This window comes from Panthera leo, chromosome C1 (genome assembly GCF_018350215.1).
Source record: "Panthera leo isolate Ple1 chromosome C1, P.leo_Ple1_pat1.1, whole genome shotgun sequence".
NCBI lineage: Eukaryota > Metazoa > Chordata > Mammalia > Carnivora > Felidae > Panthera > Panthera leo.
In genome coordinates, this window is record NC_056686.1 from 18332253 (window position 1) to 18344909 (window position 12657).

A 12657-nucleotide genomic window follows, 5' to 3' on the forward strand; every position below is an offset into this window, starting at 1 on the left:
ATGAATTCCATAATGCTGCCATGTCCTGGGGAACTGTTGAGGTATGGAAGACTGTTTTTGCCTTTTTGCTAAGTGTCCTCAACTGTTACGGTTTTTGAACCTAGATCTCCTTTTTATGTGTGCACGCCTGTGTGTATTTATGTTGTGTGTTTTCTGTTTCTTCCTTTGCCCGCTCAGCTGTGTTCATGCAGTCCATTCCCTTTACTTTTCTGTTGTCGTCTGTTGTAGTTTGGTAAGTCAGGTAGACAAACTTGTTAAAATTTGTTTGGAATAAGAATAAATCATTTCTGAGAGCTTGAGTGTTGATTTGATGAGTTCAGGTACATGACCTTTAGTATGTGGTCTTGGTGACCTTGGTGTTGGTTATTCAGAGGCTTTTTCTCTAGACGTCTGCTGACCAGTGTGAGAGCCACTAGCCATATGTGGCTTTTGAGTGCTTGAAATGTGTTTCGTTTGAATTGAGATGTACTATAAAATATATACCAGAATTCAAAGATTGAGTACAAAGAAAAGAATGTAGTATTTTTTGTGTCATTTACGTGTTGAAATAATGTTTTAGATACATAGAATTAAGTAAGATATTATTTAAAGTAGTTTCACGTGTTTCTTTTTTACTCTTTAAAACATGGCTCCTAGAAAATTTGAAATGAAATTTGTCGATTACATTGTATTGATTGTAGGTCAGGGGATTTATCTTGGTAGTAATGTGCATGTGAGTGAGGTGGTGGTTGTACCCCCAAATCATGAGGTTAAGCAGGCAGGAGTCCAGCGTCTCTTTCTAACCTTGGTGTAAGAAATTATGAGAATGGTTAATTGCATGGACCTCAGCCATCAAACTCGGTTCTGCTACTCCTCAGTTGTAGGACCTAAGACGGGTTGCTTAAGCTTCTCAAAATCTGTTTCCTTATCTGAAATATGAGGAAAATAATACCTAACTTCATATGGTTATTGTGAGAATTACTATATATAAAGCGTTTTCATAATAGTGCATCTCACGTGAGATAGAAGCTGCTAAATGAAACAGTAGCTGTTAGCTTGTTCGTAGGCCACTTGTGACGTTTCATTTGCTGTGTTTGATTCCTGTGGGGAGTAGAATCCAGTTTGATCCAGATGGGAAAAGGGGTTCTACTTTTGGTCGTCTTTTTTTTTTTTTTTTCTGACTTGGCATTTAGTATTTTTAATTACATGTGGCATATAATTTTCTCTGAAGAGATAATAGACTTTGTTCCTCCTATCTTAGGCTTTTGATGGGTGAATGTAAATGAAACATTGCAGCAGAACTTGTTTTTGTTATAGTTTTGCTGTGCTTCGATGTAAAGTCTGGTCACTGTATATCTGACACTTTGTTTTAGCAAACGATTCTAGCTGAGACATTTCAGATTTGATTTGAGTATAGATTAGAACTTTTGTTTTTGTTTTCAGCATATGTTTCCAATATGTAACAGAACAGATGTCCTCAATAGAATCTTTCTCAACTGTCATTAATTCCCGATTACTTTGCATTCAGCATTTTTTCAAGCAATATGAAGAATTCTAAAGAAGTTCTGTCATCTTTAAGCAGTTTAGTGTTTTGGCAGTGGTTAGGGACAGGAATAAAATGGGTAAACATTTTGAACATTTTCTTTTAGAATGTTCTTAAATCCAAAAAAAAAGGAGAAACCAAACAGTGCAGAGGTATATCAAGTCATAACCCTCCCCCCACCTCTCCTCAAGTGTGTCCTGAGGTCAACAGGGTCAGTTTTGGTTTGTAGCCTTTCACACTTGAGAAATATTTCCAAGCCATGGTGGTAGTTGTATGGTCATCTCTTGAGGGATTGCTCTGTCTTCCAGCAAAGTAAAGGCACACCCCCACCCCTATCTCGAGGCTTTCCTCTACCCAGTTCCTCAAACCAGAAATCTAGTTCTTTGATTTCTTTTTGAACTTCACTTCCCACATGCAAGTCATGCACAAGTCTTTAGGGTTGTATCCTCTTGGTTCAGTTTAATCCATGCATTTCTCTCCAGCTCCATTGCCTTGAATCCAGCCCACATTCTGATTTTTTTTTTTTAACGTTTATTCATTTTTTTGATAGAGCGTGAGTGGGGGAGGGGCAGAGAGAGAGGGAGACACAGAATCTGAAGCAGGCTCCAGGCTCCGAACCGACGGCACAGAGCCCGACGCGGGGCTCAAACCCACGGACCATGAGATCACGACCTGAGCTGAAGTTGGACGCTTAACCGACTGAGCCACTCAGGTGCCCCTAATCCAGGCCAAATTCTGAATCTCCCAGTGTACATTCTCCACCAGCTCCATGCCCCCAACCTGCTCTCCATATGGTAGCAAGTGTTACTTATTGTCTTAAAAAGGAAGTTGGATGTTGCCCTCATATGCCCCTACCTTCAGTGGTATCCCGTTACCCTGCTCTCTGGCATTTCCCCCAAGCTCAGTGAAGTCTGGAAATTGTTCTCTACTCAGCACATACTTTGTTACTGAGCACTAACCAGATGCTGGGCAGTGTTTTAAGAGACTGTCATATTAACTCATTTAATCTCCTAACTATGAGGTAGTATTATTCCCCATTTGACATATAAGGAAACTGAGTCCCAGAGAGGTTAAGTAGTGTACCAATATCACACAGCAGGTTAAGCAGAAGGACCCATATAGCAAACCAGACACTCTGCTTCCAGAGACCTTGCTGATTAACCATCGTGTGCAGTGGTTTCTTTCTGTGCGAGAGGCACTGGGCCAACATTTGTTACATGGGAGAATAAATTGTTCCCTTTGTAAACGTAAAATTCAGACTCCTTAATTTGGTCTAGAAACTCTCATGATCTGGCCCCTGCCAATACCACTTTCTGTCGTACTCATGCTGGCGCTTTGCATGGCGGACTCCTTGTCTTTCTTTAGCTCTAAGAGAGCTCTTACGACCATCTAAAGTAGGTGCTCTTTACCCTTACTCTTACTACTTTGCTTTCCTCTTGGCACTTACTGCAGTATACAGTTTTTCACTTGGTACATTAACTGTTTATTCCACACAAATCTGCATTTCTCAGTTCTGCTCTTTTTTGGGGTTGGTTGCAGCCTCTGGCTACCGTCAAGTTGGCCACAGCAGCCAGAGGTTTCACATTCAAGGTTTCCTCTTCTGGTGTCTTTGTTTTAAGAGCAGGAAACTTCTCACGAGACTCTTGTCCACCAGAACTGGGGCTAGTCACCAGGTCTGCCACTAATCACTGGCAAGAGGAATGGAGCTACCATGACTGGCTTAGGATTAGTCAGGATTTACTCCTAGTATTGGGGATTGGGTCATCCTCCCCTGTGTCCCTTGGGGGAAGGACAGAATGGATACCTGATCACAAATGGGAATTCTTTCTTTCTTTTTTTAATTTTTAATGTTTCTTTTATTTTTGAGAGAGATAGAGGGTGAGCAGGGGAGGGGCAGAGAGAGTGAGACACAGAATTTGAAGCAGGCTCCAGGCTCTGAATTGTGAGCACAGAGCCCAACGTGGGGCTTGAACTCAGAAACTTCGAGATCATGACCTGAGCTGAAGTCCAACACTTAACCAAATGAACGAACCACCCACGTGCCCCTCTTTTATTTTATTTGTATTTTATTTTATTTTTTAAATTAAAACTTTTTTAAAAAACGTTTATTCATTTTTGAGAGTCAGAGAGACAGAGCATGGGCAGGGGGAGGGGCAGAGAGAGAGAGAGGGGGACACAGAATCCGAAGCAGGCTCCAGGCTCTGAGTTGTCAGCACAGAACCCAACGCAGGGCTCGAACTCACAAACCGCAAGATCATGACCTGAGCTGAAGTCAGACGCTTAACCACCTGAGCCACCCAGGTGCCCCACTCCCGTTTTATAAATGGGACTTCTATCAGCAATAAGTAGGAGAATGGATACTGGGCAGGCAATTGTCAGAGTTTGCTATAGTGGCTTCTGTAATTTGCTAGCTGTGTTCCAAGTTCACTTAGAGAACTAATGTAAATTTTTGAGAAGCATTAATCAAGAAGATTTGACTTTAATAAATATATTTTTTTCTATGCTAATAACCTGGAGCACATTTTTTGTAACTCAGAGGCTTTCATTGTTAGCAATCAACGGAAAGCTAATAAATAGTAAAGCATCTGTAGCAGATGAGGTCCTATGGTAAGATGAAAAAAATGTATGCCATCTCAGTTGAAGTTACAGGCTAGCTCAGGAGATAACTGTGCAGGGATATGAATAGGAAACTGGTAATACATAGTAACAGTTTAAGAGATCACAAGGCAACTCAGTATTCATTGTTAAGTAAGTGGCACAGGCTTGCTATGCCCTTGGAGTTTGTAAGAGATGGAGAATCTTGAGCCCTACCCCAGATCTCCTGGAGCCAAAGCTGCATTTTGACATGATCTTCTGATGATTTGTGTTGACATCAGAGTCTGAGAAGCCAGAGTAGAAGGTGAGAGGACAGGTAACTGGTTTGGACTAGAGTGATCCAGAAAGATTTCTTAAAGGTGAGGCTTGAGCTTCACCTGAAGGACAGGTGTGGCAGTGGGCATTTTTGTGGAAGATGATGTGATTTGAGTCACCAAAGTGTCTGATTCACATGGCCTTGTTGTACAGGATGAACGGGAGGGGATAACGGAATCGTGGTGTAGGGTCCTCAGGGACACGGGTTGGTAAATCATCTTGAAGAAGTGAGAACTGTGGCAAAGACCTCATTTTTAAAGACAATTGTACATGTTTACAGGCTTTTTTTTTATCTTAAGTTAAACTATCAGCTACATTGGATAATTGAATCATAATGTGGTGATTTACTAAAGGAAATAAATAGCCTTAGAAACTACTGGAAAACGAATTGTTTGCCTTTCAACAGGTTTAACTCTCCATCGTTGTGGGTAGAAGAAGCAGCTTAAAAAAGGAAGATTTATCATTAAACCCTGACGTGTAGCTAAAACAGTGGGCTGAATTGTGTATTTCAGTGATTTCCCCCAACTGCCTTCAAGTAACTTTGTTGTTTTTTTTTTGTTTTTGTTTTTTTCAACGTTTTTTATTTATTTTTGGGACAGAGAGAGACATAGCATGAACGGGGGAGGGGCAGAGAGAGAGGGAGACACAGAATCGGAAACAGGCTCCAGGCTCCGAGCCATCAGCCCAGAGCCTGACGCGGGGCTCGAACTCACGGACCGCGAGATCGTGACCTGGCTGAAGTCGGACGCTTAACCGACTGCGCCACCCAGGCGCCCCATGTAACTTTGAATCTCGATGACTTTAGTCATAACTGTAAATTTTAGAAGGTTGTTTTAGATGGTAAAGTATGATAAACTTTGTTCTTTTACCTGCTCCCTCCTTTTTTTGTATTTGAGAATAAAGTGAAAAGACATGTTTTTGTGCAGTTTTGAATGCTTTCTCAGTTCAGTGATTTAGACTAAAGCAAAAGAACATCAAGTCTCCTGTTAAAAGCTGAATCACCAACGCAGAGGAGCAGCCGTGGCAAAAGCCCATAAAACTGAAACTCCCAGAACCGTGATTTATTGGGGGATGTTTATGACACTTTTGAGAAAATGTTGAAGTGCTATTTCAGTTGTGATAAGGTTGGGGAATGTATTTTGAGTTTCACTGTATCCTGTTTTGATTTTCATTTTTTAGTGTGTTCTAACATTCTTAAATTATTCAGATTCAGCTTTGTAGACCATAGGTATTACAAATGTAGGGACAGTCTTTTCTTATCCAGCACCGGATCTCCAGGATTTAGCGTCGGTCCTCGTACGGTTGATGAATGATTAAAAAGCAAAAAAATTTAATTTAAAAAGATTGATTTTTATCTACCCTTGGAGATAATATATAAATGGTACATCAAAAATGAGTTATAGTTAGAAACTATTAGGACAGAAGTGGAAACTAAATGAATGACTTAAAAACCACGAATTTGGAAATAATTTCAAACTTTCAAGTTGCAGGAATGAGAACAGTACAAAGACCATCCTTTACCTGGTTTACCTATTAATATGTTACCCCATTTGCTTTATTATTTGCTCCTTTTCTTGAAGTTCCATCCATTGTGCTCTAAGGGTGGGAATATATTCTTGTATCACAGCATTGTAGTTTCCAGCTTCTGTAACTCAGTCTCCACCCCCAAACCCCTATGCTGGGACTGCCCGTTACAAGAGAAGACTAAAGGCAAAGCCGCTAAGTGACTCGCCTAGTGTAAAGTTACATGGCTTCTAAGTGGAAAACCCAACCTGTTCTTCTTTTCTTTTAGTGTTTTTTGTTTATTTTTGAGAGAGCGAGAGCGCACGCGCGTGTGCGAGCACATGAGTGGGGGAGGGGCGGAGAGAGAGGGAGACACAGAATCCAAAGGAGGCTCCAGGCTCTGAGCTGTCAGCACAGAGCCCGACGCGGGGCTCGAACTCATGGGCTGTGAGAACATGACCTGAGCCGAGGTCGGACGCTTAGCTGACTGAGCCACCCAGGCGCACCCCCCCCCCCCCCCCCGCCCCCGCCCCAATTCTGTTTTTCAATTCAGGTATTGGTCCTTGTCTCTAACATTATAGTAGAATCTTTTTTTTTTTTTCCTCCCAAGAAGTCAAATCATTTAGTAATGTAATATAGTAATTACAATTATAGTTCTTTTAAACCAGATCTAACCATCCACAGCATAAAGGACTTGATCTATAGAGGACTCCTGACACCATTATTTCCTCGACATTGTTTTGCTGTAAGACAAACCCTTAGAAACATTGTTGTTACCTTGTTTTGCTTCTGCTTCTTAGTTTGTGTAAATAAGAATGTTTTTGGGGCACCTGGGTGGCTCAGTAGGTTAAGCATCTGACTCTTGGTTTTGCCTCAGGTCATGATCTCATGGTTTCATGAGTCTGAGCCCTGCATCAGCTCTGTGCTAGGGATTCTCTGTCTCCCTCTCTCTTTGTCCCTCTCTGTCTCTGTCTCTGTCTCTCTCAAAATAAATAAATAAACTTTTTTTTTTTTTTTAAGAATATTCTTGAATGTGAGTGTTTAGGTTTCTAAAGGGCTTTAGGTTGGCTTCGTTTAAGTCTTGGTATGCCCTGGTTTGAGGCCAGATAGCGTAGTATTCCTTTAAAATATGGGAGGCGGCTGTTATGTACCCAAACTGCCTCTAACAAACAGTGACCAGGTTGCTGGCCTACAAAGAGCAGAGTCCAAAAGGCATCACGAGGAATTCAAATTCAAAGTCTAACTGTGGAGTAAACTTCCTTCCAGTCTTTATTTCTTGGCACATTTTTCTTCTGGGTCAGTGTTTACCAAAATGTGGTCTGCCCACCAAATGCATCAGAATTTGAATTGCTTGACGCACTTGTTAAAAATTGCAGATTCCTGGACCTCACCAGAGACCTACTGAATCTGAATGTCTGGAGGTGAGGCCTGGAAATCTGCATTTTAAACGCACTTCTTGTGGACTTTTCTGTAGCCTGAGGTGTGAGAATGCTGCTCCTGTACATTCTGTCATACCTCTGTCATTCAGCTTCAGAACTTTTCCACGTTCATTCTGTAGCTTTTGTTTTACTTCATTTTCATATGTTTGGGGTGGAAGGCTTTTGTTTGCTTGCCTTTTTTTTTTTTAAACTTTCTTTATTAATTTTGAGAGCGTGAGTGGGGGATGCACAGAAAGGGAGAGAGAAAGACTCCTAAGCAGGCTCCGTGCTGCCAGCACAGAGCCCAGTGTGGGGATTGAACTCAGGAAACTGCGAGATCGTGATCTGAGCCGAAACCAAGAGTTGGATACTTAACCTACTGAGCCACCCTGGCACCCCCACCCTGGCACCCCGCCTTGCTTCTTTTTTTTTCTTTTTAAGACGAAAGACTCATGTGCATAGTACAAATACCAAAAAATGTGAGAGTGTAAAAGGTATGCAGTGAATAACTCCCTCCCAGTGTCTTGGCTTTAGAGCAGTTGTGCTGTTCTGAGCCCTTTGGTGTGTTATCTCATTCAGTTCCCCTCAACAATCCAATGGTAGGTCCTGTTATTGTTTCCATTTTATGCCCGAGGAAGACTGGCCCAGAGAGGTTGAGTCACTTTTTCAAAGTCACACAGGAAGTGGTGGCTTTGTGTGAGTCTGGCTCTTAATTAACCACCGTCCTCTGCTGAATTAGAGAATGCAAGGATCAACTAGGTTTAATACATGTAAAGAGCTTGTTCTGGGAGAGTAGAGAGTTCATTTTCAGTAGGGTAAATGTTTTATGTGAACTCAAACAGCCTAGCCTGGAGTTTCATCTAACCCTGGTAGTTGGGTATCCTCATGTAATTTCACACGAATCAGTTCTTCTCTAAATTGCACAGTGGACTTCAGGAGTTGGTGACACTGAACAAGAAAATGGTAGCAACTGAGGTCTTTCCCAGGCCCTGCCATTGGCTGCTTTATTTACATCGCCAGAGCTTGGGATACAGGAATTGTTCCACTCCGTATCCTTTGGCTTTATTTGTAGACTTAGTTCTGTGATTCTTTTCCCTCTCTCGTTTTCTGGAAGAATAAAGTGACTGGAGATTCTAATGACTAAGTGCTCCAACTTAAAAACCTGTTGTTAGGGCTTGAGTTCTGTGCATGAAGTGTCTTTAAAGTCAAGTAGCATTTACTAAACTCTCACCATGTGCCAAGAACTGTGTGTACCCTAACAGACTTGACCCCCTAATAACATGGCATGGGAAGTCCAGTTTCACAGATGTTAAGTAACTTACTAAAGATCACACATCTAATAAGTAGTGAAGTCAGGATTCAACATCCAGATGTCTGATTCTTTCTTTTAATTTATTTTATTAAAAAAAAATTTTAATGTTTATTTTTGCAGAGAGAGACACAGAGTGTGAGTGGGAGAGGGGCAGAGAGAGAGGGAGACACAGAATGGGAAGCAGGCTCCAGCCTCCCAGCTGTCAGCACAAAGCCAGACGTGGGGCTCGGACCTGTGAACCACGAGATCGTGACCTGAGCCTCAGTCAGACGCTTAACCTACTGAGCCTCCCAGGCGCCCCAGATGTCTGATTCTGAACCCTGTTTCTGACATGCTCTGCAGACCCTGTAGACGAGTGAAGGCTTGTTAAACCTCAGGACTCTAAACCTTGGTTCTAGCATGTGTTTAGGAAAGTCTCTGAAGAAATGAATAATAGAAACCAGGTGACTTTGCCCATTTATCATGTTGTTTTGAGACTTTTAAGTTAATCTAAATCAAAGCAAGCCATTTAGTGTATTCAGATAGCAAATTTAGGTAGAATCCACAGTAAAGGTACATGAAGCCTTAAGGTTTTTAAGTTTACTCTTTTAGCAGCATATTGTTATATACATTCCTTAGAAAGTATGTCAAGGAAAATAATTTAATGGTCAGGAGCACAGGTTTACCTTAGGTTCCTAGTTTGTCTTTCTTACCCTAATCACCCCCTGCGCCACCCCCCCCCCCCCCCCCCCCCAGTCCCTTAGTCACAAAGGAGGAATGGAGTTCAAACTTGCCTTCTTGGGTGTTTTAAAATGACTATTCTAACAACTGATTAAACTAGGTTTTCTAAGTGAGCCATTCCTTAACCTGGAATTAGTAAAACATTAAAATATTTATGGCATCTACCACTGACCCCTATTTAGCAATGTAGGAGTTAATATGGAAGTTTCTGATTAAATACTGGTATTAGGCAATTCAGGAATTACAACAGAGGCCTGGAGGGAGAAGGGTGAGCAATAGTGAGTGTGTAAGAGGAGCCCCAGATAGCAAGTTAAGCAGAACTGCTCCTTTTGTAAGAACATTTAAAATGAATGTTTAGACCCAGCCTTTACCTGGAAATTGGTGGTCATTTCTGGGTCAGTGGGATTATTGAAGTTTTTACCATATTTGGGTTTTCTAATTTTTGAGAAAACATGGACATGTTTGTTTTTTAATAAGAGATCATAATATTAGAACTATATATTCCAAGGTAACATTTATCTGGTATGTATATATTTATATTTGTAATTTGTGCCTGTGTATTTTTTTTTTTTAACGTTTATTTTTGAGAGAGCATGAGCGAGGGAGGGACAGAGAGGGGGCGGGGACGGGATCGGAAGCAGGCAGAGCCTGATGTAGGGTTTGAACTCATGAACTGTGAGATCATGACCTGAGCCAAAGTCTGACACTTAACTGAGCTGCCCAGGTGCCCTTTGTGCCTGTATATTTAAAACCGCTTTTTTGAGATATGATTCATATAGCATATAGTGCATCCATCTAAAGTATACAATTCAGTGATTTTTAGTATATTCGCAGAGTTGTGCAGCCATCACCCCAGTCTAATTTTAGAATATTTTCATCACTCCAGAAAAACATCCCTTTTTATCCAACCTTTCCTTCCTTCCTGCTCCACAGAAGCCCTAGGTAGGTAACCACTAATCTACTTCCTGTCTCTCTACATTTGCCTGTTTTTTACATTTCATATACATGGAATTATACGCTACCTGGTTTTTGGTGACTGGCTCCTTTCAGTTAGCATAATTTTTCAAAGTTCATCCAATTTAGAGTGTATGTCAGTACCTTATTGCTTCTTCCTGTTGAATAATATTCCATTGTATGGATATACCACATTTTCTACATTTTTAATTTTGCTTTCTAATTTTAATACTTCTGAGAGACTTCTGCTTCTGGAAAGATAGAGTAGATAAATTGCTTTTTGTCTGTTTGTTTTTTGTTTTCTATTTTTTGTTTTCCGTCTCGATATATCCCAGACCCGGAGCTGTAGGAGCCGGCAGCCTAGAAACACCAACAGGTGCAGACAAAAACCTTTCTAACAGAAGCCTGCTCTCCCTGGCCAAAGAACCAGGAACGGGCAGCCTAAGCTTAAGACGGAAAGTTTTTAGGGGCGCCTGGGTGGCTCAGTCCATTAAGCATCTGACTTCGGCTCCGGTCTTGATCTCATGATCTGTGAGTTCGAGCCCCGCGTTGGGCTTTGCGCTGACAGCTCGGAGCCTGGAGCCTGCTTCGGATTCTGTGTCTCCCTCTCTCTCTGCCCCTCCCCTGCTCATGCTCTGTGTCTCTCTGTCTCAAAAATAAATAAAAACATTTATAAAAAAGATTTTTTTTTTTGAAATAAAGTGTCTGTGTGTAGGTAAGAATCATAAAGTGAGACCATCCCATATGGGCCTTAAGAGAAGGAACTGTGTGGTGGGGCGGGGGGTTGGAGCTTGGGGGGCTCAGTCAGTTGAGCAGCTGACTTCGGCTCAGGTCATAATCTGGCAGTTCATGAGTTCGAGCCCCGCGTCGGGCTCTGTGCTGACAGCTCAGAGCCTGGAGCCTGCTTCGGATTCTGTGTCTCCCTCTCTCTGCCCTTCCCCGCTCGCAGTCTCTCTCTCTCTCTCTCTCTCTCTCTCTCTCTCTCTCTCTCTCTCTCAAAAAAAAAAAAAAAAAGCTGTGACCTTGCCCCTACCCATAGCAGCAAAGGCCAAGCGGTTAGCCCAGACATGCCCTCTGGTGGTGGCCTATAACTTAACAAGTCCTTTATCGATCTGCATTGGGTGGTCTCCGGTGGGTGGCTGTTACAAACGGTGCTTCATTGCTCCTCTGTCTCTGGGCATCTGTATACATGTTTCTACAGAATAAATTTATAGAAATGAAATGGTTGGATTAATAGCATAAATGAAGCCTTCAAACGTAACTGTTTGATGGATGGCATCAAAATATGGAAACATATAGGAAGTAGCACATTTTCAGTCTACGTTTTTCTCTGTTCAGAGGGAGTGATTTCTATCCAGCCTTTCTGTCCAGTGATTCTGTCCTCTGTGCCTTCCATTTGGCAGTTTAAGCTCATCCTTTGAGCTCTTTTCTTTTCTTTTCTTTTCTTTTTTGGTTGTGAAATTTCCATCTAGTTCTTCTTTGCACCTTCTACTTCTTGGCTGAGTCTATGTTTTCACTTGTTTCAGGCTGGTCTTCATTGCTCCTTGAAGCACTTTTATTACGGCTGCTTTAAAATCTTTGTCAGCAAATGTTAACATCTCCGTCATCCTGATGTCCGCATTGTTGTTGCCTTTTTCATTCAGTTCGATACAGTTCTTTGTATGACAAGCGATTCTTGATTGAAACCGGTACCTTTTCATATTACGTTAGGAGACTCTGGCTCTTGTTTAAACTTTGTTTAAACTCCGAACACTCAAATAAGACTTCTGTGACACTGCTGTGGAGGGGGCTGGGAGGGGAGAAGGGCAACAACACTGCCTGGTTACTGTCAGAGACGGAATGTCTACAGTGGCCTCCGCTGATACCCCAGTGGGGTGGCCTCATTACCTCTGGTTGATGGTGAATGTCTGACTGCTCTGTACTGGGCCTCCTCTGATGTGCACCCGAGCAGGGGGGAGTAGGGCTTCCTCTTCCTGGCAGGGTTGGAAGCCCTGGCGCCCCCCTTGACCCTCTTGGCCACCATCCTGGCGAGGGCATGACAGCCTTCACAGGGTTGATTACATTACATTGGGAATAAAAATGCAGATTATAAAAAAGTTATGTAGGGTGCGATCACATATTTTTAAAAAAATTTTTAACATTTATTTATTTTTGAGAGAGAGAGAGAGAGAGAGACAGCACAAGCGGGGGGGAGGCAGAGACAGAGAGAGACACAGAATCCGAAGCAGGCTCCAGGCTCCGAGCCATCAGCAGAGCCCGGCACGGGGCTCAAACTCCTAGACCGTGAGATCATGACCTGAGCCAAAGTCAGATACTTA

At 42.2% G+C, this 12657-nt stretch overlaps 1 protein-coding gene across 4 annotated transcripts in view; it reads left to right on the forward strand.

Moving 5' to 3' along the window:
- The window catches only part of CLIC4 (chloride intracellular channel 4), a 65404-nt gene that overhangs the window by 20018 nt on the left and 32729 nt on the right, over positions 1–12657 (forward strand). The window contains exon 1 of one of the 4 annotated variants that reach the window (XM_042950518.1): positions 6–41. The exons of 2 other annotated variants lie outside the window; for them this stretch is intronic. In XM_042950518.1, coding sequence (XP_042806452.1) covers positions 21–41 — 21 coding nt within the window. In that variant the 5' untranslated portion in view covers positions 6–20. Of the gene's footprint in view, positions 1–5; positions 42–4307; positions 4422–12657 lie in introns of those variants that run through there. One more of the 4 variants, XM_042950519.1, reaches the window with a different exon arrangement.